The 26,656-nt window shown below is 41.5% G+C and overlaps 1 protein-coding gene across 3 annotated transcripts in view; it reads right to left on the reverse strand.

Moving 5' to 3' along the window:
* grin2bb (glutamate receptor, ionotropic, N-methyl D-aspartate 2B, genome duplicate b) overlaps nucleotides 1-26,656 on the reverse strand; it is a 136,796-nt gene that overhangs the window by 106,959 nt on the left and 3,181 nt on the right. For all 3 annotated transcript variants that reach the window (XM_085459527.1, XM_085459528.1, XM_085459526.1), the window contains exon 2: nucleotides 21,121-21,834. In XM_085459527.1, the coding sequence (XP_085315653.1) occupies nucleotides 21,121-21,129 (9 nt within the window). In that variant the 5' untranslated portion in view covers nucleotides 21,130-21,834. The remainder of the gene's footprint in view (nucleotides 1-21,120; nucleotides 21,835-26,656) is intronic.

Raw genomic sequence — 26,656 nt, forward strand, 5'->3', positions numbered from 1 at the left:
GGCATGGGTTGCCAAGGTCCTGCTGTTTGAGAAAGGACAACCCCTGGCTAGGATTCAAATCACCTCACAACTTAAGGACTTGAAATTGTGTCCAACATAATATTTTTTCCCAAAAGTTTGCACTGAGGAGTGTTCCTAAATACACTCCTCAGTTTGCCGACATCTGTTTTCAGTCTCACTACAGCTTTCCTTTCAAACGGGCCAGTAATTCGCCATTACGCTTGCCGGACATACACTATATTGCCAAAAGTATTCACTCACCCATCCAAATCACTGAATTCAGATGTTCCAATTATTCCCAAGACCACGGGTGTATAAAATTTAGCACCTAGGCATGCAGACTGTTTCTACTAACATTTGTGAAAGAATGGGTCGATCTCAGGAGCTCAGTGACTTCCAGCGTGGTACCATGAAAGGATGCCACCTGTACATCAAATCCAATCATTAAATTTCCTCACCAATATATATTCCAGAGTCCACGGTTAGTGCTATTATAACAAAGTGGATCAGATTTGGAACAACAGAAACTCAGCCATGAAGTGGTAGGTCACATAAAATCTCAGAGCTTTCTGCTCCGTCAATCGCTACAGACCTCTAAACTTCATGCGGTCTTCAGATTTGCTGAAGAACTGTGTGTAGAGACTTTCATAGATTAGGTTTCCATGGCCAAGCAGCTGCATTCAAGCCTTAAATCACCAAGCACAATGTAAAGTGCCGAATCCGGTGGTGTAAAGCATGCTGCCACTGGACTCCAGAGCAGTAATAATGTCTTTGCTCTTTGCTTTATGTTAAGGATAAGGCTAATAAGCCCAGTTCTGGCCAGGCTATCAAAATACAGAAAATTTGACCCTTTAACCGCAGAACAAGCTAAGTGACCCATATAGCTGGAAATAAAACCTCACAGAGAGAGAGAGGGCTGTGAGCTCTCATAGAGCATCAAGTGACAACGCCACATCCATTAAACTGTGCCGTGACTTCCTCGGAGGAACCCTGTGGCACACATCAAAGACAGAGCAGGAAAGAGAGGGAGTTTTGTGTGTTTGTGTGTGTGTAAGTGAGTGTGTGTGCGTCTCTGTTTTAAGGGAGTCATGATAGCACTGGGTGCATTTTGACAGATTGACAGCCTCACAGCTTCATGGACTTGCTGCCAGGCTAAGTGACCATTAGACACTCACTGAGTGTCTCTCCCTCCCTCCCTCCCTCTCCCTCTCCCTCACTGCTTCCACTGCTTTTCTCTCCTTAGCCCTCCAAACCTGTCTTTTTGGTCGCTCCCTTCAACCCTCTGAGACCCATTTGCTGATCTTTGAAGTCAACTGCAGACCTGTTAGTCAGTATTATTGCCGGTATTCGCTGCTACTATTAGCACATGTACAAAGATGAGCGGAGACGAGCATGGAAGGAAGAGGGGCGAAGGGAAAGAAAGTGGGAGAGATAGAAAAGGCAGAGGCGGGGTGAAAGATGTAAGCAGAGGGAGGTGACAGGCAGGGAGAAACACAATTAGTCATAGCCTGATGTGAGAATTGTGGTTTCTGAGTGCGCGCACATACAAGTGAACAGGGAGTGCAAATTTGGGCATATTTTCTGCACAGATAAAGATGAGGAATCCTAATGAGTATATGTTTATGCCTCTATTCTAAATTAAGCACAAAGGAGCACTTGAGGAGAGGGATAAATGAAGGGTAAGAATAAAAAGCTTTGTCTCTCTACCTCCTTCACACAACACCTTTGCTAATCTTTTATTTATCAAGCAGCCTGTGTGTTGCGGAGCTGATACAGTCAGCACCCATAGCATAAAAGTCCAAAAAAACCAAAAGAGGGAGAGAGAAGTTGTGAGCACTGCTGATGTCTGACAGAAACCAGCAAATCTGCGCTAAAAGAAAGAGGCCGAACCGCCTGGATGTGATCGCCACATACCAAAGAAAAAAAACCAGACAGTTTGTCTAAAAGGTCTAATTACCAGAGGTTTGTCAGGCTTAATTGCAGGTGCACATGCTAATTGTAAACGAGCTGAATTCTCCATGAAGACACCAGAGCCTAGAGAGAGAGAGGAGGAGGAGGAAGCGAGTGGGAGGAAGGCAGCAGAGAGAAGAGGAGAGAGAAGAGAGGGGCGAGAGGAGAGAATAAATAGAGACATACACAAAAGAGATGGAGGTGGAGGAAGGAACAGCAATAAGAAACCCAAAGGAGGGAGTGAAGGAGGGAGGCGTGGAAGGTGGAAGAAGGGAAGATTAAAAGAAGACATGATTACCATGAGATGATAAAAGAAGGACCAAGGGTGGGGAGGAGGTTAATGAAATGTTTTGGGGTCTATTTTTGTTTTGTGAAAGCTATAGTGTACAGTAAGTTGGATAAAAATGGCTGAACTTCTGAAAATGAGCAGATGAAATCACTCAGAGAGGGCAGTGGAGAGAAAGTATGAAAAAAATGTTTAAAATCCCACAAGAAGTGTGACAGCAGCAGGAGAGGGAGAGAGAGCGGAGAGACGCACAGAATCATCCGGGTTCCTGTGTAACGGCAGAGCTCGGTTTCCATGGTAACAATTCAAATATGCCTCCACATAACACCCTGGACAGGAAGATACACACAACCCGCACAGTACACTACATGCAGTGCGTGCCCCTAATAATACACAATTTACTTTTTATCTAAGCTGGCGCATATTGCCGGCGCCGACTCTCACTGACAAAAATAAAATACTTGTAACATAAAACAAACAGCACGAGGGCCCCTTCCGCGCAAACATGTGCACAACACCTGTGAGGTGAGTTAACGCGCTCCTGCAGACGGAGAAGATCCAGTCCTCCTTTTTTCTTTTTTTTTGACCGTCCCTCACATTAAAAATGGATGTCCAGAAGTGCTACCGGCAAATAAACAGAAATAACACGATGGATGGGAGCAGCCAGCCGGCAACACTGAGCGGGAGCGGCTGTGACATGTGGACTAATCAGACCTTCATGCAACGTCATTAACAGCCCCCCCCCCCCCCCAATTAATAACATTTAAACGCAGGGTGTCGAGAGTGGATTATTTACTCACAGCCTATTAGAACAAAACAGCATCAACAAATCCGAGCTGACATTTGAATCTATGTGCTCATGCGTGCCCATTACAGCGCACACACAGCAATTACAAAGAGAACATGGATAAGTGGCAATGGGCGCTAACACAAGACACTGCCATGAGTGCACTTCTTGTATCCAGTAATTTACTGCAGACGTGATTAAACGGCACGTGCAGACACAAAGCCCAAATGTGTGCTCCGTGGGTCAAACACGTTTCTGAAACCAACAAATTTTCGATACACCCCTCTGCCCTTTTGTCTCTCATTATGTTTCTCAGACAGTATGGGCTCAAAATGTGGTCATAAATATTTTGTACTTGTAAAAAAGATTTGTGTGTGTAAAAAAGATTTGTGTGTGCGTAAAAAAGATTTGCATGTGTAAAAAAGATTTGTGTGTGCGTAAAAAAGATTTGTGTGTGTAAAAAAGATTTGTCTGTGCGTAAAAAAGATTTGCATGTGTAAAAAAGATTTGTGTGTGCGTAAAAAAGATTTGTGTGTGCGTAAAAAAGATTTGTGTGTGGACTTAGAAAAAAAAAAACCCTGCAAGTTACAAGTACGGATTTTTGACCCTATTTTTCTTCCCTTCAGCTGATTGGTTAATGTCATGTCAATCACAAATGTAACAATCCAATCAGAGAACAGATGGGTTTGGCTGTCGAGGGGCGCTTTTTTTGAACTGCAGGTCTTTGAAGGGAATAAATGCCCTTTTACATGCCAACCCAGCGTTTTCCTTCATCACCACGAAGGAAAACAGTCTGTGGTCGTCCGAGTTTGGTGATTTTTATGTCACAGGTCTACGTGTTTAATACAGGGACTTCCACAGCCTTTTCAACAGCGCTGCGGACTGCGGGGTGGGGGCGGGCAGTGTTTTGGAAATGACAGTCTTCATTACAAAGCTTTCTTCGTTATGAATTAGCATACATGTTTTTATTGAACATTTGAAGAACTAGCAAAAAAAATAAACTCTTGTAGAGGACATAAAGTCAGAGATAGAAAAGACAAGGAGCAGGTGCATCTAGTACAGGTAGAGCAGCTGCAAAAACCCACAGAGCCCAGCAGCCAGCGTAACAAATTCTGGATCCTTTGCTTTTAGTTAGCATTAGCAGCGTATCCTGCATCCATGTGAAAGGACTTTTATGCTGCGCACTGTGACTCACAGCAATGGTCCTGGGTCAGCCCTGACTTTGTGTTAAACTAATCCTAAAGTAATAATGTTATTTCTAACCACTGACATACCACAACTTTATCCTTTCAACAGCTACTGAAAGTTAGGGGACCTTGCTGCTATCGGATATTTATATAGCGATCCTCCAGCTTCAAACGGTATCACCCTTCAAGGACCTGCAGTTCAAAAAAGTGCCCCTCCGACAGCCAAACCCATCTGTTCTCTGATTGGATTGTTACATTTGTGATTGACATGACATTGACCAATCAGATGAAGGGAAGAAAAATAGGGTCAAAAATCCGTACTTGTAACTTGCAGGGTTTTTTTTCTAAGTCCACACACAAATCTTTTTTACACATACAAATCTTTTTTACGCACACACAAATCTTTTTTACACATACAAATCTTTTTTACGCACACACACAAATCTTTTTTACGCACACACAAATCTTTTTTACACATACAAATCTTTTTTACGCACACACAAATCTTTTTTACACATACAAATCTTTTTTACGCACACACACAAATCTTTTTTACGCACACACAAATCTTTTTTACACATACAAATCTTTTTTACGCACACACAAATTCTTTTTACACATACAAATCTTTTTTACACATACAAATCTTTTTTACGCACACACAAATCTTTTTTACAAGTACAAAATATTTATGACCACATTTTGAGCCCATAAGACAGGCATTGTTAAAGTTAAGCGAAACAGCTGTGAGGGAAACAGAGCCAGGTTTTATGGTGAAAACATGATCTGTATATAAAAGATGGCCTTAACAATGTCAAAAACTTGAATAATGGCCAATAGGGGACGACTCTGCTGATTACATAATTAAAAAAGCTTGAATATAGATGTCTATGACAAAAAAATGTCCTATTGGCTCGCATATTCTATTGCTGTGTTCTTGAATAAGTTGGAAGTCTAACTTTCCGAATCCCAGTTCTAATGTTAATCTGGAACACTCCCTCAGCTTTTACCACTTGGAAAGCTAGAGCAACCCCAGCAACTCTGAGTTAGTATTCCAAGATGGCAGCACTGGATGTAAACAGTAGTAAAACTGCAAAACCTTTCATTTATATTGCCACTGTTGTGTATTTATGACTCGTTAACTAAGCTATGCACAGAGCACTGACCAAGCTCTATCCACAAATGTCCTGTGCAGTGTTTTTAAGTGCAAATAAACAATTATTATGCTGTATTGCTAGTGATACCCGAATGGCTCTACATTGCTAAGAACCAACACAAATCCTGTTTTTCCTGCTCTTCCTGCAGTGTTCCGAGCTATCTGGAAGGCAGCATATACAACACAAAGGGCAACATTTGCAGGTGAAGAACAAAGCCAAAGAATGCAGTTCCTATAGGTCCCACTAGAGGCTGCCTCCAATGTGGATTCAGTTCTCATGTTAAAAAGTTTATAGCCAGGTACAAAAGATCAGATCAGAAAAAGTGAAAAGTGCAACACAATTCAGAGATGGAGAGAATTTGCCTTAAAAGTAAAAGTTGCACATTTTAAAACACGTTGGTAGTTCCAAGGAACAATTCTATTTTGAAGTCAATTTACCATTTGTGTCGCACTTTTCCAAGTTGTACTACTAGTACACAATATTTACAGACAAGCATGAAAAACTACAAGCAACTATGGCAATCTGCTAGCAACCAAAGCAATCTCTTTGGAAGTTTTTGGTGCAGCACCTTCTTTGCATCCAGTTTAATCCAGTGAGAGCCAGGAACCACTGCCAGCCAGGGAAGGATAACACATTTTTCCCTAGCAACTGGCAGTTGTATCACATATAATATTGTGGACAACTCTTAGGCAATCCACACCAAACTTGCTTTAAAAAGCCAAAATGGCAACAGTAAAAATGCTCAGCTTGAGGCTTCACAATATGACCTTGTTAACTAATGGGTGGTGGTTATGTCCATCTTTTGTATACGGTCTGTTTGTGAGTGAAATAAAGATAGCTCTTAATGAAAAATGTCCTATGTGTTGGTCCAAGCATGAGTGTAAATATAGGTCCAGAAATAGCTTCTTGCATTAGGTAACGCTATGTTAATTAGCCATGTGCTCATGTTGCTATTTGGTAATACAGAATTGATAATGTAAGGCTAGAGCAGGTGTGCCTCAGGTTAAGAGTGAACAGGTTCATCATCAAGCCTGCAGTTGAAAAAATATTTTTTACTTATTATGAGCAGAAGATAAGGAGTGTGGATCTGGAGAATGGTTAAATCCTTAATACAGTCAGACATGTCATCCCTCCTGATTGAGTACGTGGCCTCATGTTTTCCCCAATGTGAGAAGATGAGTTTGTGCCCTCCCTACATGCACCAATACACACACGCACACCGTGAGGTTAATGTGCGCACAGCACCATCTGGGCTGAGCTAGATCATGCCAATAAGATGGCGCCATCAACCGTATCGGCCTTAACATTTACAAAGAACATTGATCACAGAAGTCTGTCAAATGGCACAGACCACCAATTGAATAACCAGAGCTGCATAAGACATGCAACTGCACAAGCTCGCCATCACAGGGCTCCAATCTGCCAGTGAAAAATCGACATGATCAATCAGTCCATCAATAGTTTGCTTTGATCAGCTTGTCCCCTGTCAATTCCCCCAATTTGTGAGGACTTTACTGGTCACATGTTTCCCATGGATATTGCAGTGGATTACAGACTCCAGGGTGTATGCTGCACAGGCTCTAAGCAGCCGTCTGAGACATTAAAACTCAAGCTGCCACTTTATTTGAAACATACGTAGGCCATCATTACCAGGCCCTGCTATATCCCTGGGGGCTTGATGTGGTGGGTTGAACTGTATAGTGACTGAAAGGCATTGTGGATAACATAAGCTGACAGGCATATCTATTAAGGAGCCCATTTACATTCAGTGGGTGGTCAGTTAAAGGTAAGAGTGGTACTTTTCTCATCCGAGCTGAAGCACACGCTGCATCAGACATGACTTATAAGTAATATCAAATTGCACTAAACTCGACGCTTTGGTGAATTAGAAAACTACTTGACTTCGAGGAATACACACAGTATGAGCCGACAGTCCAACAGCGGAAAAAAAATCTCAGCGTTGAGGGTTTTTATTTAATTTAAAGGTCTGGATTTCCCTCGGTGAGACGCAGCAGCAGGTGACAATGTTTGACATTTCTGCTTATTGTCGTAACTCCAACACAGCATCAATAATTCAAAACTGTACTCTATTAGCTGGTGGAGATTGGGAGACTGGTTTTTCAGCCACACAGGAGCAAATCAGCAACTGTCTCGCGTACTATATCTCAATGTCCAAAGGGGCCTTAAAATCACAGAAGGAAGCTAGTTTAAAATAGAGATGGACCGATCCGATATTACGTATCGGTATCGGTCTGATACTGACCTAAATTACTGGATCAGATATAGGAGAGAAATAAAAACTGTAATCCAATCCATTAAATATCACAAAAGCACCTCACAAAACTTGCCACATGGCGCAACTCAGCTGATAACCTTAGCAGGTCGGGGCAGCATGTGTAACATGATAGAGCGGCTTTGGAGTACTAGACCTGTTGGCGGTCTGGTTGAGCATTTGGAGCCTCGCTACCAACCGGCATTTCATCTCTGAAAAAATTATCCAAGAGAGAAGTAAAGCAAGTGTGTAAGTTCATCTCTGAATGTTTGTAAAGCATTTACACGTTAAGCTTAACAACCGATACATGGAGCGACTGCCTCTCTCCCCCTCCCTCTCCTGTTGCTACTTCAATCATGACACTGATCAATGATCAGCTGATCGGCTTTTCTGTCGCGACTCTCGCCTCTCTTGTTTGTTTTTGGCCCACTTTACACCAGAAAGAGGAAACCAGCGGATAAACAACAGCAGCACGTTTAAGCTTAATAAGCTGTTGTTAGAATTTATTTAATATTACTTTCTACACCAGGATCCTTTTTTACGTAGCTGACAGCTGGTAACCAGAGATGGGCAGTAACGCGTTACTGTAATCTGATTACTTTTTTAAAGTAATAAGTAAAGTAAGGGTTTACTATTGCAAAAACGGTAATTAGATTATCGTTACAATACCTTGGTCACACTAGAATAAAAATAGGAGGGAAACTTCCTGACTCTGATTGCATTGCTATAAGTAGCTACCATAACCAGTTGGTCACCCAGAGATTGAGCTTGCAAGTTTGGCAATAATTCTGGTCATGCTTTATTCAAGGTAAATGTTGAACCCTTCATAGCCGCATAGCAAGTAGTTGGTGAGTGTTTTACTTCCATGCAAAATCCACCTAATGCACTTGAAAGGAGGAAACCTCTGTGCGACCAGTGTCACCAAGTGACACCAAGCAACCTCCTGCCAGGCATTTTTGCCTAGCGACCAGTCGTTGCCAGGCAGTCACTGACCGATCTCCAAGCTTGTGTGACTGGGGACCACAGTGAAAGTACCTATTGATCTTACGTTTTAGCTCAATGCTTCCATTCATGTGCTGGTGACATAATATGTATTTTAATTTATTTTAACTTTTTGCTGACATAATTTTTGTTATTTATTAAGCTGCTAAACGACACATTGAAGTGAAATTCTGAAAATGGGTTTTGAGCACTCACTCTCACTTTCATTTTGAGGACAGTCGTTTTCGGCGTTTTGATGTCACAGCTCTTTAGGATGTAACCCTTTTTATTTTTAACAGAATTAGAAAACTGACTCACGAGCTGTTTCATAGATGGAAAAGACGTGTGCTCCATGGAACAGCTTGTATTTCACCAAAAAGTGATGTGTCAGTCAGACTCATGTGACACCGTTGTATTCACTCAGGTAATCAGACATCATGCAGCTATAATGACTCTCCTGCAGAGGTGGTGGAAGCTAACAAAAGTTCTATTTACATCCTCTATAATTATTCAATTCACTCTCACAAAGTCTCACAAAGTCAACTGTCAGCGAGGCCTGGCTGTTAGCAGCAAAATACCCTGCCTCCCCACTGTGCTGTTACAGTCATAACTGGATAAAAAGATACAGACTAAGCTGCTTTTGTTCACCGTGAAATCAAATGACCAGAACCAAATATGCCTCGGTCCATCTTTAAACGCTTCCCCACCCTGCTCTATCTGTGCCACTCCCGTTTACATTTTCCTAAATATTATTCACCCCTCTTAAACAGGAATCTAAACATCTTTTTAAAAGACGAAAGACCTTATTAAAACAGCCCGATCCTTTCATTTTTCAGCCAATATTTCTCAAACATGAGCAAATTGTTTATTTGCGTGAACTATTTCCAGCTGTGGACGAATACTAAACACAAATAATAATTTGGTCCTCAAATGAGTATTTAAGGCTGCGGGATGGTGATTTAAAGACTAAAGAAAAACGTCAACAGCTACAGCTGTGTGGATATGCGTGTGTTCTTTTAAATTACAGCGGAGGGTCTGTAAGGAATAAACCATATAAACCACATCGCACTTGTTAATTGGTTTTTGCCTCATATCAGGAATGCATTGACCATTAGATAAATAGCCTCTTGTACTGAATCATGCTGACACTTTGGATGCTTCAAGATTTTAATTTAGTCACTGAGTGGGATGAGAGAGGCTGAGAGAAAGCAGATAAAAAGATATATAGTTTTGAAAAAGAAAGTAGACCCTCTGAAAGTTCTAAGGTTTTACATATTAAAGCAATAAAAATAAATGTTTCTCTTTCAGTTTGTAAAATACAACCTCAGATGAACAACAAAATATGGCCTATTATACCTAAGCCAAGAAGCAGAAGCAGTGTGTGAAATCTAAGTACACCTTCACAAACGAGAGGGTCAGTAACACCAAGGTGCTGCTAGTCAAATGCACTTGATTACCTGATCATCAGCAAATGTGAGGACCTCCATGAAAGCAGCAAAAGCGGTTTTGGTAGTTAGTAGCAATTGTAACCACCCATCAATCTCAGAAGGCTTATAACACTATTTCAATTTGTAATCTTTGTATAGTTAGAAACATCTTCCCAGGCGTCGATGTCCCAGGAAACCTACCACAAGGTCAAACCCTGCAATCCTCAGAGGAATTGCAAAAAACCTTGAGAGCCACTTCACAGACTCCATAGGCCTCAGTTAGCATATGAAATGTTAAAGTTCATGGCAGAACAGTTAGAAAGAGACTGCACATGTATGGCTTATTTGGAAGGGTTACCAGGAGAAAGGCTTCTCTCTCTGAAAATAACATAGCAGCAAAGTTTAGGATTGCAAAGGTGCAACTGAACACAAGACTTCTGCAAAAACCATATCTGCACAAACACCTCACAGCAGCTGTTAAGCACAGTGCCGGTGAGGTGATGATCTGGGCTTGTTTTGCAGCCACGGGACCTGTGCACCTTGCTGTCACTGAGTCCAACCCCAAACTCCTTTGTATACCAAAGTATTCTAGAGTCAAATGTGACACCATCTGTCCGGCAGTTAAAGCTTGGCTGAAAATGGTCATGCAACAGGATAGTGATGCCAAGCACAGCATACTGCAACAGAATGGCTGGAAAACAAAAGAATGAACGTACTGGAAAGTCCAGACCTCAAACCACTTGAAATGCTCAAGACAGCTTTCCAAATGTCAATCTCCACAAACTTCAATGAACCTAAGGAACGTTGGAAAGAAGAGAGGAGTAAAATCTGTTTAAGTAATCTTTAATACTTCTTCCCTACCGACTAATCTGTCACCTTGCGCACTGCGTTGCATACGGGCCAGAATGGCAGAGAAAAATCACTGCCTTATTGAAGAGGGTCTTGGGTGTTTCATTAAGTGCACTTTAGTTTGGTCGAGAATCCTCTCCCTGCTAATTGCACTTATAACGAGACGCACTGTGGATCTCTACTGTTGTACTGAAGCTGCCTCAGCCCTCGAAACAACATTATATGGTCTCTTCATCAGAGGCAAATAAACTGACTGGGACAGAGAGTGCGCACACGCGGACAACAGAATATACACACTCAGGCAAAGGGACGATGACAAACACAGGGTTGAGGCAGGATCCATCTATCCCCTGAGGTCTTCATTACCTCATTGAAGCCATTTATTCCACTGAGGTTACACTGCCACAGCAGTCCTCTGTTTCGTCGGTGCATGCTTCTGCAATATGTATGTAATGGTACAATAGCCTACAGTGCACACTGTTTTTTCTTTTTCTTTTTAAAAAGGGTCTTGTAACTCACTCTGATACAATGTGCTACCCACAGCACAGTGTATAAAAAGCCACTCACACCATGTTTTCAACCTCGGCTGAAATGTATTTTCGCAGGTTTCTTTTAGTGGCCTTTCTGAAAAGCAGAAACATGATACCGTAGTTTTCCATCCACAAGCAATTTTGGTCTCAACTGCTTCTCTGGTGGCACAATCTGAGTGTTGAACAGCTACAGCTCTCTTGAGGATTTGATAGCAAGCCTGTGGCATCAAGGGAGTAGATAAAATAACTCAGTGGCTATCCACTCTGTCTGTTTTATAATTCCCCTTAATTACCTGAGGCCACAGACCTTTGAATTCCTCTACTACACATCGTCATACCTCCTCCAGCATCGGCAGCTGGTCTGCCCTCTCTGTGCCAAGAAGACAAGTCATTTTGTTGGATTTACTGAGCTGTTGTGCAAATATAATACCCAGACTGTCAACCACTGATAACAAATATTACAGGAAAAAATGTCCTTGATGTGTCTTAGAGCGAGTCTAAACGCTCAGCACCAAACCTCTCAGCTCTGTCAGCTGGTCACCATTCAAATAACATCCAGAAAACATCTGCTCCAACCTCTGGCCAAGTTTTCCTCAGTGTGCGGATGCACGTGTCACACCGAGGGCTATGGTGTGTTTCTGTTTTGTTTTCTCCCTTGCACGTGGCAAAAGGTGGAAATTCAAATAAAGACCTGACAAATTTAATGTGTTTGAGCCAATGATTTGGGGGGGGGGGTTCTACATAAAACACATTTTAGCATCTCTAAAAGAGTTTTGACTTTCCATCGAAAGAAAATCAGAAGGACAAAGCTTGTGACTCTGAACCTGCCAGACAACACTGTTTTGCTTGTTTTTTTGTGATTATCTAACCAGAGTTTCTGAAGTACAGTCATTAAAAATCTTGGCCACAGACAGAAGAAAAGACTGTGGAGTTCTGCAGATCCAGCAGAGACAGACAAGCTTATTCCTTAAAACGTGACAACACAGTGACAGAGCTGCTAATGATGAGGACACTGCATACAGACAAGCTGCACAATGCTGAAACAGCTGAAACATTCAGATTAACACATGAGCACCGCATGAAGTGTTACGCTTAAATGTGGATAGCAGATATTTGCAGTATTAGAAGATTATGGTGTTCAGTATTAATATATTATATATTTATTCTTTAAAAGGTTCCGTTTCTGTTGTTTCAGTTTAGTTTGAGATTGTCGTGATTACACAGTGAAACGGCTTTAGGGGATTTATCCAACTAGGGCAACAGTTATTTTTATTACTAACTGATCTGCAAGTTTTCTTCAAATTGCTGTCCAAACAACTCATAATCCAATGATATTAGGCTTACAGTTAAATTAAAATTGAGCAGCAAATCCCCACAACTGAGAGACTATCTCATAATGGGCATTTTTACAGAGGGAAAAAAACCCATCAGTTAATCAAACTGTTGGTAATTTCTAATCAGCTCCTCTTTGTTTAAAAATGGTCTTCACAGTCTGCGTACAGTATCTCCTGTAAGGATGAAACATTCTATTTCTGTGGGGCTGTTTTTTAAGAATAACTACAACTACATGGTGGCTTTTTAATAAAACGTATTCCAACTGTGAACATGTGTGTATTTAATTAAAACCCAGTAAGCTTAACAACATATCTTAGAGGTAAATAACCTCCATGCAGTACCGCCAAGGCTTTACTGTGACCAGCTGTAACACAGTGGTTTTATATTTACCACTTTATATTTTATATTTACCACATCCACACGCTGTTTAGTGTCAGGCTGCATCCACACGTATACGGTTATTTTTTAAATGAGGGATTTTTAATCTAGTCTACATGAATGCACGAGAGCATATCAAACAAACAGGTAATATAATCAGAACACTAAAAAACGTCTGGCTTATCAGAAGCCTATAAACAACAACACAGGCCGATGTGAAGAAAAGAACAGATAAAGTGTGCACCTTGTACAACAAAATCTTTATTTTGGGTTTCTTGGATTATATAGAGTTTCTGAAAATCTTCATCTTAAAAGTCCTTTTTGGAGTCTTTTATTTTTTCAAAAGCTCCATTTTCATTGACCTAAAACACAATTTATGTGTAGATGAAAATCCAAAAAGCTAAGAAAAAGCTGCATTTTCCAAAATATCCCAGTCTGTTACTTCCTGTTTTACTTTGAAGGTTTTGGTTTCACGTCCTGTTCTTTTCCCACCTTTTGTCATCGTATAGTTCATAGTGCTGTGCCATACTGCACATTTTAGTATCAATCAGTATCAAGTAAATGCAGGGAATTGCAGATACCAGTACCGATGCTGATACCTTAAGCCTATAACGCCAGTTTATGCAGGGCAGAGCAGTGTGTCATGGTTTATGAGATGAACCATCATCACTTGTGTGATGTATTTTGAACCTGGATTTTTTTGGTGACCTTGAATGTAAATGTGTCTGTCTTTGAATCCCTCTGGGTCAGCTTCTGCTTAACTGTGCTATAGGCAATAAATAAAACAGAGGTGACAGTCAAAACACGTATATTTCTTTCATTTTAAAAGGAACAATTTATTTAGCACAATTCAGTGGGCTACTGAACCTGATGGACTTTGTTCAGTAACAATTTATCGATGCTATCATGCTAGTATCAATCCAATATCACTGTCAGCATTGTTATCAATACTATCGATATTTAGATTGATCCACCTACGTCTAATAGATGAGCTGAACTGCTTTCATCTGCGTCTCATCCACAGTCATCTCTGAGTGTGTACGCTGCACAGTCCTGTCTTTCCCTTTGTCATCTGCTTTGTGTCACGATGGTCCGCTGTGCATTCCTGGACTCTTTGGATTAAACTTTTCTTGTAAACACTGTCGACTGAGTACATTACAGTAAGTGCAATCAGCAATCAGGGTTGATGATTTTAGAATTGTTATATCTGAGGGTAAATCCACTGGAAGTGTACACACATAGTATTTTTCTGTTAAAAACCTTCCCACCAGTACATTCTCCATCATTTGGGTTGGCCTTTACTGAAAACTCTCAGGAAACAGGAAACTGGTTTTAAATAAAAATAGTATCTGTAAAGCGATACTGGGTGTACTTCCAGTTTACTTCTGAGCCTTTGTTATGTCTCAGCTCCAATATTTTCCTGCTATTCTCCTCCAAATGGATGGTTTTTGATGGGCTGAGGGTTTCAACAGATGTGGGAAAAACTCTATTGCTGAATCTAAAAGCATCACCCAGAATGTGGTGAAGGAGACTTGTGGTTTTTTCCTGAAAGGCAACTTGTGTTTCTTTGTTGCGGGTATTTGTGTATTGTATATCATGTTGTAGAGCTTGCATTTTATGTTGTATCTGTGGCATTTGTAAAATGTATTGCGTTTGTATGGCTGCTACCTTGGCCATGTTTCGCTTTGTCAGGAAATCTCAGCTTAATGGGGCTTCCTGGTTAAATAAAAGTATGTAATGAATGCTAAAAGATTGTTTTGGGGGGTTTTTTTTGTTGAATTATTTGGCCTACGGAGCCCTGCACTTGGATCTCCAATGTTCTCTTCAGTGAATCATAACATCAGGTCAGTGTTTTACCCGTGAAGTTCACCTGTGAGTGCATCGCAGGCGTGCACGGCTGCTGTTGCTGGAGGTTTTCAGGAAACATCAGTGCGTTTTCTAGTTTGAATATTAATGTGAGAGCTTTCTTTCAGCTCTTGGAGGCATTTGATGACTGATTGCAACAAATGTCGGGAGGGGCAAATTGAAATCTTTTATACACTGAGGATGTGATCTGCCCTCTGCGCTTGGCTCACACACACTCCTACACTTAGACCTAAATCTCGCAGAAGCGCTCACCTTCCAGTTTACCCTCCCGAGAGGTTAACTCTACCTTTAATCCTCCTCTCTGTCTCACTGATCACCTGTTCCACAGCTTCATTAAGGGGAGAAGAAGAAGAAAAAACGCTGACAGCCGCAGCTCCTTCCCCAATAAGTACATCTCGCTGCTTCTTGTTCGGCTCTGTATTTGAGCGGGGGCATTTTCCTCCTCATTCCTGCAGCTGTCTGCGCTTCAAACCCACTCTCGGTCTCAAGTCACGGCTAATTAATTGACAAGTTGCCCCCACTGAGGGTCAAATGGAGACAGATTCACTGACACTTTGAACAGGTTTGGCAAGTAGATACCACCTGCTGTTAACACTGCTAAATATAAACAAGACGGCACGGCACAGCAAGCCCTGCAGTAAAATCCTGATTTTACCTTACAGAAGATGGAAACTATGTTACTTTCTTATCCAGCAGGTGGTGTTTCTAGCATATCTGTAAATAAATTAGCCATCTGGCAGCAAGTTTTGTGTTCTGATGAGTGCCATCACACAAACCTATTTCTTCTTTTGATTCTAATATATTTGTTCCTTCTCTATCTTTCATCATCTCCCTCTTTGAAAACATAATTATCGCCTTATAATCCCCTCTTAGCGAAGTCATCTGCACAACGTGATTTCTCGGGAGTCCCGGTGTCTCTTTCTTGTGAGCCTTTTGAGGACAATATCATCAAATATGACTCAATCTTATTCTGCTATCTAACCCTCCATCAGTTCTACTTGTCTCTGCACCTCGGCCCTCGGTGCCAGATCTTGTCTTTTGTTTCAGTCTCTTCTATCTGTGTTTTAAAAAGAAAACCGATTAAAAAAGCCTCTCGCTCTAGTCCCTGCCTGTCGGTGGAGGAGCTTCAAACAGGCTCCCCTTGGCATGACATAAAGAGTGACTGTTTCTGATTAAATCTCTCCATGTGTGACAGTCAGATCGTGTTATTATCGAACACAGGAAGGATGAAAGAGCCATTTCTAGCTGAACTTCTGCATCTGATACCTTGACGAAAAGAAAAGTATTTCCACTGAGGTAGCTGCAGTGTATATGGTGAGCAGAGCCTGCACAAACAGGCCAGCAGAAATGGTGTCGAGAGCACGCTCAGTTACAGAACGTGGGTAGCGGCGGCATCACAGCATCGGGCCCCCTTTTCTCTATTCTTAGCTCTTCCTCCTTCTCTCGCAGTCACACATGACTAGGTACTGAAGAGGAGAGGTAGAAGAGGCATCTTGGGTTTCTCTCACTCTCTAATAAAAATGAGATTGCGTGTACACTTTGTGTTATCACACTGTCTGTATGAACCACCAATCACCATTTTAATCTATCTTTTATTTTTTTTATCATGTAAATGTATAAAAGTGCAACTGACTGTCCAAATGACAAAGTTCTACGCTGGGCTGCCATTGTTTTCTATTGCTATGCTATTTCTCCAGCTAAATACAGACCACTTTTGGCCCGGGCAGTTTAATTATTCATCGCTTAATTTACATGCCACACAAACACGTATAAATATGAACCCCGTATGTTGCGGTAAACACATTTAAATTGCCATTTTATGTTGCCAAAGCTAGATGTAGCACAGGTTAGGCCAGGCATTACAAATGATGTAACACCAATACAGCCGTAAATATCAAAAGATGCTCAATAAAGATGTGAAATAGCTGGTTATCTAAAAGCTGATTCTCACAGCCAGATGGTTTCTGGGCTAAGAGCTTATATGCGCAGATAAAGACCAATAAATGAAATTTATTGGATGTAAAAGTAACATCTGGTTGACAGCGCATATAATCAGAACCTCAACACAATGGGTTCTTATTATGGGGTGACAATGTCTCTTGTTTTCTCTCATATTTGTATATATTTCTCTTGTTTGCTAGAGAATGGATTTGAGCTGATAGAAACAGGAACTTAAATAACCACTTGTTGCAACCAAGGTATGCAGAAGAGCATCTCTGAAACCTGTCAGACCTTGAAGGAGATGTGCTACAGCAGCAGAAGACCGGGTGTCATTCCTGTCCCCCATGAACAGAAAGTGAGGCTGCTGTTCACTCAGCATCGCCTGCTGTCAGGTCGTCTAATTTCTCGGCATACCTTTGGGCCCTTTAGTACCAACTGAGCATCATTTAAACGCCACAGCCTGCCTGCGTACTGTTGCTGACCATGTCCAAACCTTTGTGACCACAGTGCACTCATCTTCTGATCGCTGATTCCAGCAGGAAAGCATCGTGTCACAAGGCTCAAATCATCTCACCAGATCACAGTTCAGTAGACCACCTTTGGGAATTGGTGAAGTGGGAGATTCACATCATGGTGCGGCTGACACATCTGCAGTAACTGTGAGATGCTATCGTGTCAACATGGCTCAAACTCTCTGAGCACTTATTTGAATCTGTGCCATAAAGAATTAAAGCAGCTCTGAAGGAACCCGCGTGACAGCCGAGTAGCTCATCCAGTTTGGCTCATTTACCTAAAATTATTTCCAAATATTTTTTAGTAGAAGAACATTCTGATTCTTGCCTCCTGTACTCGATGCAAGCAGCACCCTCACCTAAGACACGCTGAAGTGTTTTTTAGCAGTAGCCTGCTGTGTGCTAAATATTAGAAAGTATGACTTCACAGTTCATGTGTCACAGACATGAGTCTCACCTAAGCTTCTCTCTCTTTGTTCCCTGTTGCAAGATTTCTTTTTGATGCGATGACAAAACAGCAGCTGGGTGTGAGTTTGACATCACTTTTACACCAACAAAAAGCAATTTTAACCTCACTGTTTGTCTACCATTTAGACACCTAATCACCGGGAAACTGCTCAGTGGGTCGGCCCAGGGACTTTACAAATTCTGACAAATAAATAAAAAGAACAACAAATCACCTGAGAGATGACGCGAGGAACCAGTCGCTCTGCATAACAATGAAAAATTAGGCTGTTTGTTGACCGTAAAAAGGCAACTCCCGTACAGCTACTCGTACCGTCGATCAAGCGAGCGAGCAGAGGTGCCGCAACCAGAACAGAACAATGTTACTCCTACAGCGTAATTTAGAAGGAAAGTCAGACTAAAGAGCTTTCGCTACATGTCGTCCTACCTAATCAGCTCTGAAGGGCCTCACTTGAAGGTGAAGTGAAAAGCTGGCCGTCATCTCAAGAGAGGAGGTACAATTACTATTAGAAATTCACATGGCTACGCTCTGAGGGTTTCTCACCTGCACTGAGCGGGTCAACCGCTGCGTGGAGTGAGTGCGAATGTTAAATTGTTGGTTTCAAAGTTGATGAAACTTGGATCTAAAGCTGTCGTTCGTCAGCCCACCGGTCGTCGATAAGCACGGTGGAAGGGGGCTGCACTGAAATGCATTCAAACTGATAACGTGGCAGCACGTCTTATCTGTTCAATCTGGTTTCTAATAAGGTGTCAGAGCTGTTAGGTGTTGCGTCAGTTCTACCTTCAGGCGGGACTGTTGTATTTACCTGAAATATTAACACAGTAAGATGCTGTGAGGACCTGCGTGCCAGGCAAACTAATTGGAAGCATGGAAGCAGAAAAAAAAATACCGAACAGGATACACATGGAAGAATCCAGATTTCAGCTGTGAACTGGCGACTGAGTGAAGAGCATCTTTTCAGAGGTTTTTTTTTTTTATCATTATACACGAAGGAAGAACCCCACAAATGCATGGGTGGATGAGGAATTTCTGCACCTTAGCTGCTTTGCACTTCTGCCTCTCCCTCTCTCTCTCTCTGGCTCTGGGTAAGCAATAAACACCAGGCTGCTCAGCACCTGTAATCCTTCGACGACTCAATCAACATTTGTAAAGCTGGTCACATGAGGCTCGCGTCCAAAACTGACTCAGCCGGCTGTCTCTGAGCTCCAGCATCAAGATCTCGGCTCGGTACAGTCATGGCAGTTCACTGCTGCCACTCCGTTCACGGTTCACCGATCAAACTAAGGGCCACGCTTCCCGCCTGACAAGAGAGCCAGTGCTCAGATCCAGTAATCCTCTCTGCCCAACCCGCCCTCCGGAAAAACACGCAGCATCACAGCGGCGCAACAACAACGCACACCCCTCCAAGGCCTTGCTGCTTATGCACTCCGAGGTACATCTGTCTACAAAGCTGCCTCCTTCATCCAGTGTCAGTGAAGCTCCCTCAGGATTTGGCGCCTGCGCCTGGATCTTTGCCTGTTTTTCTTCCTTTTTCTTTTTTGTCTGCCACGCCTTAACCCCTCTCCTGCTCGCTGTCATCATAACGGAAAATCAGAGTGTTGAAATGGAAAACGAAGTTTTGATTGAAATACTGTGGGCAGGAATTTGGACACCGCGGAGCCTGAACAGCATATGTTAATAAGTGAGCAGAATACAGCCAGTACATTGTTGAAGCTGTTGTGTTTTGCGAGGGAGGGACACACCAGCTGTCACACCTCCTCCAAGTCACGCTTCGGCAAAGACGTGCATCATAATCAGATAGTTACATCAGACTCCTGTGAGCCGGCGAGCGCAAATTAGTTCAAAGATTTGGGAGCGTAAACTGGCCTCACCCGTTGCTAAACACCAATCCGGCCAAGAATCTAATCCGCGATGCCACCAGGAGACAAATCCTAGAGCTGCTCTGCTGGCAGGAGCCGGACGCAGTGACAGAACAAAGGATTTTGCACATATTCTGTTTCAAAACTGTCGAGGAAGACACGAACGCACTTTCCCCTGATCTAACGGTGCGCTCTGTTGCTAATGAAAGCCATGCAAATTCTCCTTTAAAGGCTTATTTTACTTGCAGCCTCTCAGACACCTCGTTCCATTGTCTTTCTGCGCCCCTCCAACTTTTAAATATGCCTTTCATCGGTCGAACTCCTGAGCGGCTGCCAGGAGCACGAGCTCAGCAATAAAATCGGCTCCAGCTTCCTCCACTCTGTTGCTTTATGCAGTCACTATTGTCTAGACCTGTTTTCCCTCGTAAAGCGGCACAACTCCTCGTTTTGATGTGCTTATTGAAGCTAGTGTCTCGTTATCCCTTATCTCAACACCGAGCTCCCTCACAAAGCACCACGAGAAAGAACAAGTGACAAAAACAAAAAAAACCCACACACACGCAATTTGTACTTTTTTTCCTTTTGCACTATAAATGTTTTGTTTCTTCTGTTTCTTGTGATTGCTCACTCTTACTGAAAATAAACATGGCCACAGAAAGTGACTTACCCTCTAAAACAGGCCTTTTGTTAAGCAATGTGCATGAATAGAACTGAAGATTTATTTAAACTGCATGAAAAATGTGCAGTGTTTTATTATCAGACCTTTTTTTTTAACTATACGGAAAAATACATTTAGTTTGACCCGATCAAACCATGAAGGAAATCCTTCATATTTCACAAAGCGGCCATTAAGCCATTATTTCCACCTCCTCTCGTAGTTTACATGACCTGAAATTATCATGAACGAGGGCAGTTTCTAAGAAGGTTAAATAAGGGTTGAGTTAATCGCAACTGCCGGATATCAGCGGTCACAGTGGTGGCAGCGTTTCAGATGTTACAGTACATGTGAAAGTTCATTAAGTTGATTAAAGTAGTAAAAGCTGTGAAATGTGAGAAAAACAAGGCAATCTAAGTCAATTTTCAGTGGGAAATGCCACCCATTTGCAGCCTCTGAAATAGAAAGAATCTGCATTTGCATGGCTGCTAAATGTCATTTTAAATTGCACGTCGTTTATATTTGTGTGTGTCACCTTAGACTCCGCTGAGCTGCTGCGATAGAGATTTTATTCACCATTTTCTGATTCCCCGGCTTATCAAAGATGTAATTTGGGGTGAAGTTTTAAGCGATACCCATGGACACATATGCACAGCCCCAATTACTTAAATCACTGGCCTACCTTGAACATTGCCAGCCCGGATCTCCTCTCTACTCTTCAGAACTGGCATGATGGAGTGATCTGGGATTCGACTCCTCCTCTCATAGCCTCGGATGAAGGGATGGTGGACAGACGAAGGCACACGCGGAGGGCTGAAAAGTGAGGTCTAGCAGGCTGAGGGATGAGCAGAGTTGTGCTTGATGGGTGGAGAGGGGTGACGCTTGGGCTGTTATCAGTGTGAGGGGGTAGTGGTAGTGGTGGTGGTGGTGGTGGTGGTGGGGTGGGGGAGAGCAGGAAGGTTTAAAAAACCAAGAACAAAAAGTCTAATCTGCAAAGAACCAGATCCAAACTGGCTGAAAAATGCTTTTCACTGAGCGTTTTAGAGGAATTTAAAAACGGATCATCAACTCAAAATGTCAGCACTCTTATGGGGAAGAAAAGCCGAATGATGGCGAACGGAGAGTGTCGAACGGGCGGACTTTCATTCGTCTTTTTCCATCTGATTGTCTTTCCTCTTCCTCCAAAGTTGGTGATGCAGGTCTCCTTCCTCAAGTCTGCAAGTGTGTGAATACTGTTGCCGTGGAGATGAGGAGATGAGCAGCAGTGTGTGTATATGTGCGCGTACTCTTCGTCTTTTTCTTCTTCTCCTGCTTCCCTCTATTCCTTCTTCTGTCGCTCTGTGCCTTTGCTTAATTTAGCCAGTCATGATCCTCGGCTTGCCGGCCCGCTCCTCGTCTGAAAGAGACAAGGAAAGAGTCAGATGGCCGAGTAAGGCTGCGGATGGCTGAAAGCCACTGTGTACACAAGTCAATTGCCTCTGAGGTCAAGGCTTAACTCAGTCAAGCCGCTGTGTCTACATGCCCCTTTCACTGCAATCTGAATGTGCTGAATGTTGTTACATTGTTGTTGTTGTTGTTTTTTCACAGGAGATACTTTTGGTAGTTTTTTTTTCCTTCTCAGGCCTTTATAAGGTCTGCCTGTACTCAATAAACACGCTGGCTTTAAGGCTCGTTATTAAATTAATGAATCAATGCAACACTGATTTTTTTAGGTACGATTTTTTGGAAAGATATGCTAAAAAATTACTTTCTTCCGCCAGAATATATACCAACACAGAGCACACTAGGAGATTATACATCCACATCCTGGTTTTCATCTGTTACTGTTTCAGATTGCGATTGTTTATGTCTGATCATTTCAGAATTGCAGCCCTCAATTTATCACATGTCACATGATGCACATTACACCAGTGGGGATAGGCATGAAGAAGACAGCTTAAAAAGCAAATGCTGAATTTAAAATATTCAAAAACAGGAGTTGGCTAGTAGAGTGTGACTGAAATCCTCAAGACTCTAATATTTTATAGCTATAGATATTTATTCCACTATGTGCTCAGGTCAGCGCACAAAACAAGTGGCTGTTGTAAAGAATTCAATGGGCTTCTGGGAGTTTTATGGGAGCAGGACAGTACTTTTGGCTTTAAGCTTAAAAAGTCTCTGGTGTGATTCCCCTTCATGGTTAAAAGTGTCATTATTGATTTTTGATCAATTTATTGTTTTTCAAATGTGCAGAATCCTTAAATCTATGTGCAAATTAAATGATTGTTTTTAAACTTGTTTGTTCCCTGTTTTTACACAGATCTTCCAGGGCCGACAGAGTAAAGCAGCGTAGGCTAAAGGTGGGAGGATCAACCCAAATATCGACAGTATTGAAAACAACGCTGGTATAGGTGTCGGACCGATACTAGCACAATAGGATCGATACTTTGTTTCTATCCTCTAACTTCAGTATGCCTGTTGAATTGTGTTGAAAAAATAGACCTCAGACATGCAGTATGAAAAATGTTTAAACCTTTTTATGTTGACTGTCACGTCTATTTTATTTTTAGCATATTTAAACAACAGAAGCTGACCTAAAGTGCTTTAGAGACAGCGCCATTTACATTCAAGGTATCCAAACAAAAAACAACCCCAGTTTCAAAATACATGAAAATCTGAAAGGTGTGTTTTTAATTGTGATGTAATTTGGCACATGAACAGCTGATCACAGGAATCATCCAGCCTGCTTCAGGAAATAAATAAATAAATAAATCCAAACTTTCCTAACCTTAATGATCTAAACCAGTCTCAGGGATAAAAAGCCTGCAAATCACCCCTACTTTGTCTTTCCCATGAGTCTGAAGACATACATCTGCATACATTACTGAAAGATGATATCCTTTCAGGGATGACAGCTTAAATTCTCAACACTATCAGGGTCATTTAAGTTAAAAAAGTGTGATCTGGTTGTTTGGGCTCTCTCCTCATGCCAGGCAGCTCTCTGTCTCTCTCTCTCTCTCTGTATTACCTCCCTGTCGTTTGCATCAATGGTGAAAATAAAATTAGGGCTAAAGTTCTTTTGAACCAGAGAGCTCTGACTTTCTGCTTGTCCTGTCCTGCATTCATTAAACAGCGACATTGTCATGCAGATTATAAGCTTCAGATATTGCATGCCTTTACCTTTATCTATTTTGTTGATTTTGCTATTGTTTCTATGAATAAAAATATAAAAATAAAAAGCAGGATTGGCTTTGAGGTATCTAGGACAACGCTCTTTGGGCGAACTACTAGAGGCATAACTTATTCTGCAAGTGGACTAAGAGTAGTGGCATAGAGGGACCAAACTTTGAAAGAAAGGCCAAAGTGGCAGAGATACAATCAAGAACAAAATCAGGGAGAGAGAACACAGAAGGTGGAGATTAAAGAGTCGAAGTGACAGGCTTTGTATTGAGGCTAGGCTAAATTTGGGCGCAGCATTGTGACTCAGGTTGTGGATTTTAATTCGACCCTAAATCATCGTCAGCTGATCTTTTGGACTCCTACGTGGTGTCTTAAAGGGGAGAAGAAGGTACAAGTAAAAAACAAGTGGACGTCATCATCAGACAGCAGGTTGAAAAACAAACACAGTATATACGCAGGACTTCTAACTGGTGCAGCAAAAGTTGGATGCAGCCATGCAGATGCATTATTTACCTTTCCGTGCTTGCATTTTAAAACAGCGGGAACGGATAAAGCCTAGGCTGTTAGAGACATGAAACATTTATGGGAGGAAATTAACAGCACTGTGCATTATTCTACGAAAGAACAAGCAGAGCAACTAATTATTATTTACACACTACAGGAACATTTTACTTAATATGTACAAATAACTTTGAAAGTAAGTTATTTTTTACAAGGAAGTGTTTAAGAAGTGTTAGAAATCATAGTTAAATGTTCACGGTGAGTTGTTTTTTTATACAGAACTACGTGAACTTCTTTTTAATGTTGGCATTAATTGTACATTCATATATTAAATGAATGTTACATTTGGTTTGTAAGCTGAATTAAATGGTTTTTCCTCACTCTGGGTCGGACATCGCATAAAAAAATTGAATAAGATTCACCGGCCACCACTGACAAACTTCAAAACACTGATTAAGTTTTAACGGACTGCAATTCAAAATTGCAAAATGTTTTTGTGTATCGTGTAAAAGCTCCACTAAGGACCAGAGTTGCTGCAGCGCATCAGTCTCGTGCTCTGTGATGGCTTGGTCACATTAGATGACCACCAGCTTGTGACCTGGAAAAATCAGCGGTTCCCAGTTGCAACCAAAGACAAGGTCACCCAAACATCGAGCACGCAACATCCTCATCATCTGGGCAACCACTTTAGATTGAAAGGTGACTGCGGAGGCAACCTGTCTCCAAAGATTCGCAGCCCACCACAGTTTGCGGAGGAATTTTTAAATTTCTGTTTTATCTCTCTGAGGTTAGAGCTCAACTCTGAATGTAAGGAGTTAATGTGCATTGCTGTGTATGCAGATAGCTGCGCATTTGAGATTCATCACAGTCAACTGATCACAAACATGTTGCACATTAATAAGGTCAAATTCCCAATTTGACCTTATTAATTTACAGACTAATAGCAGACTAACTCTGTCTTGATGCATCGAGGACAGTAACTGGTCCCCATCTATGCATAACCATTACAAAGGCAAGAAACCTGCAAGTTCATTGCACATGGTCGCAGTCTCAAATCACTAAGTTCCCTTGTGGTGGTATAAAATGATGTAATGATCCATCAGTATTAAAAATATCTAAGCTGTAGCCTGACTAATGTATGCTATGTCTAGTTTTTCATCCTTTAACAGATCTTTACTGGCACACGCTCATAAGATGGGATATGCCTATTTCTGGCAACATGTGCGTATTTATTGCATCTTGAAGTAGATGCAGGATATGTAGGTACACAGAGTTTAGCCCTTAGGAAAACTGTCAGAGGATATGTGCATGTGTAGAATTTTAATCCCGTCTGGCAGTGAAATGAATTATTCATTCAACAAATTTTATTTACAAAAATCCATCTTTCTCTCTGACTCCTTCTAATTATCTCTGACTCTCATAGTGGCATTAATATGATTCTGATGGCTTGACTCGTAGAATAATGCGGTACATCCTTACATAAACCTTTTGCATTAAACAACTGGACAAGGCTTATTTGTTTATTCATTTAGTATCCTCGCTATGAACCAACAGCTTCTCAAAATATTGAATTATGCAATCCCAGAGAGCCATTTTATGGATGTAAATGTGAATGCTTTTATGGTTATGTATACGTAACTCAATATTACTCAAAATGAACAGCGGCTAACTGATTACTTGTTTTATGGCATGTGAAATTAGTTTGTTCTTAAATGGTGATTTTGTGTTTTTCATGTACAGCATTAACGGACCAAAGTATTGAACCACACATCTGAATTCAGGTGTTTTCAGCCCAGTTGCCACTGATGTTTAAATCAAGCACATGGCCAGCCTGCCTGTACAAACATATGTGAAAGAATTTTAAACGAGCTCTCCGAGTTTGAGCGTGGTACTGTGATAGCATGGAAACTTTGTCAGTTTTTAAAATTTCATCCCTCCTAGATATCCCACAATCAGCTGTTAGATATATTATTGCAAAGGTGAAGGCTTTAGGACTTAGACCGTGCCAGGTTACAGAGCAGTGCGTAAAAGTCGCCAACACTCATTAACATCAGCACAAAAACTGTGCGCCGGGAGCTTCATGGCTTTGGCTTCTATGACCAACTGGCTGGTGTAATGTGTGGCCCAGTACTTTGGTCTATATAGAGAACGTCCAACATCATGTATGAAGACTGCCTAAAAATCATGTTCTATTTTACAGCTGCTTATGAGAAATGCCTAGAAACTGTTTTCATACTGACACAAAACAGATTACATTAATAGGAGATCATTAAAAGGTGTGACTCTTATTATTTAGTTATTGTTATCCTGTAGTTATTCTTACCTACAGACTCAGTTCACTTTTGCTCTCTTTTGTCTAATGGTGCATTTTAATCATTTTTAGGATATTTATTCTGTTTTTACTTTTTAACAGCTAACTGGCATCAAGAATATAAACACATTACTTGAGTACAGGCAAATTCTCACTTTGTATTGATTTTAAAATCTCACTGATCATACATCTTTCATCTGAAGCACATTAAGGGCTTATTAACCTGTTACATAGGGCAGGGCGTATA

The sequence above is a fragment of the Copadichromis virginalis genome, linkage group LG6 (assembly GCF_057382275.1).
Source record: "Copadichromis virginalis isolate Kocher_CV1m ecotype Utaka linkage group LG6, C_Virginalis_male_GT1.1, whole genome shotgun sequence".
Taxonomy (NCBI): domain Eukaryota; kingdom Metazoa; phylum Chordata; class Actinopteri; order Cichliformes; family Cichlidae; genus Copadichromis; species Copadichromis virginalis.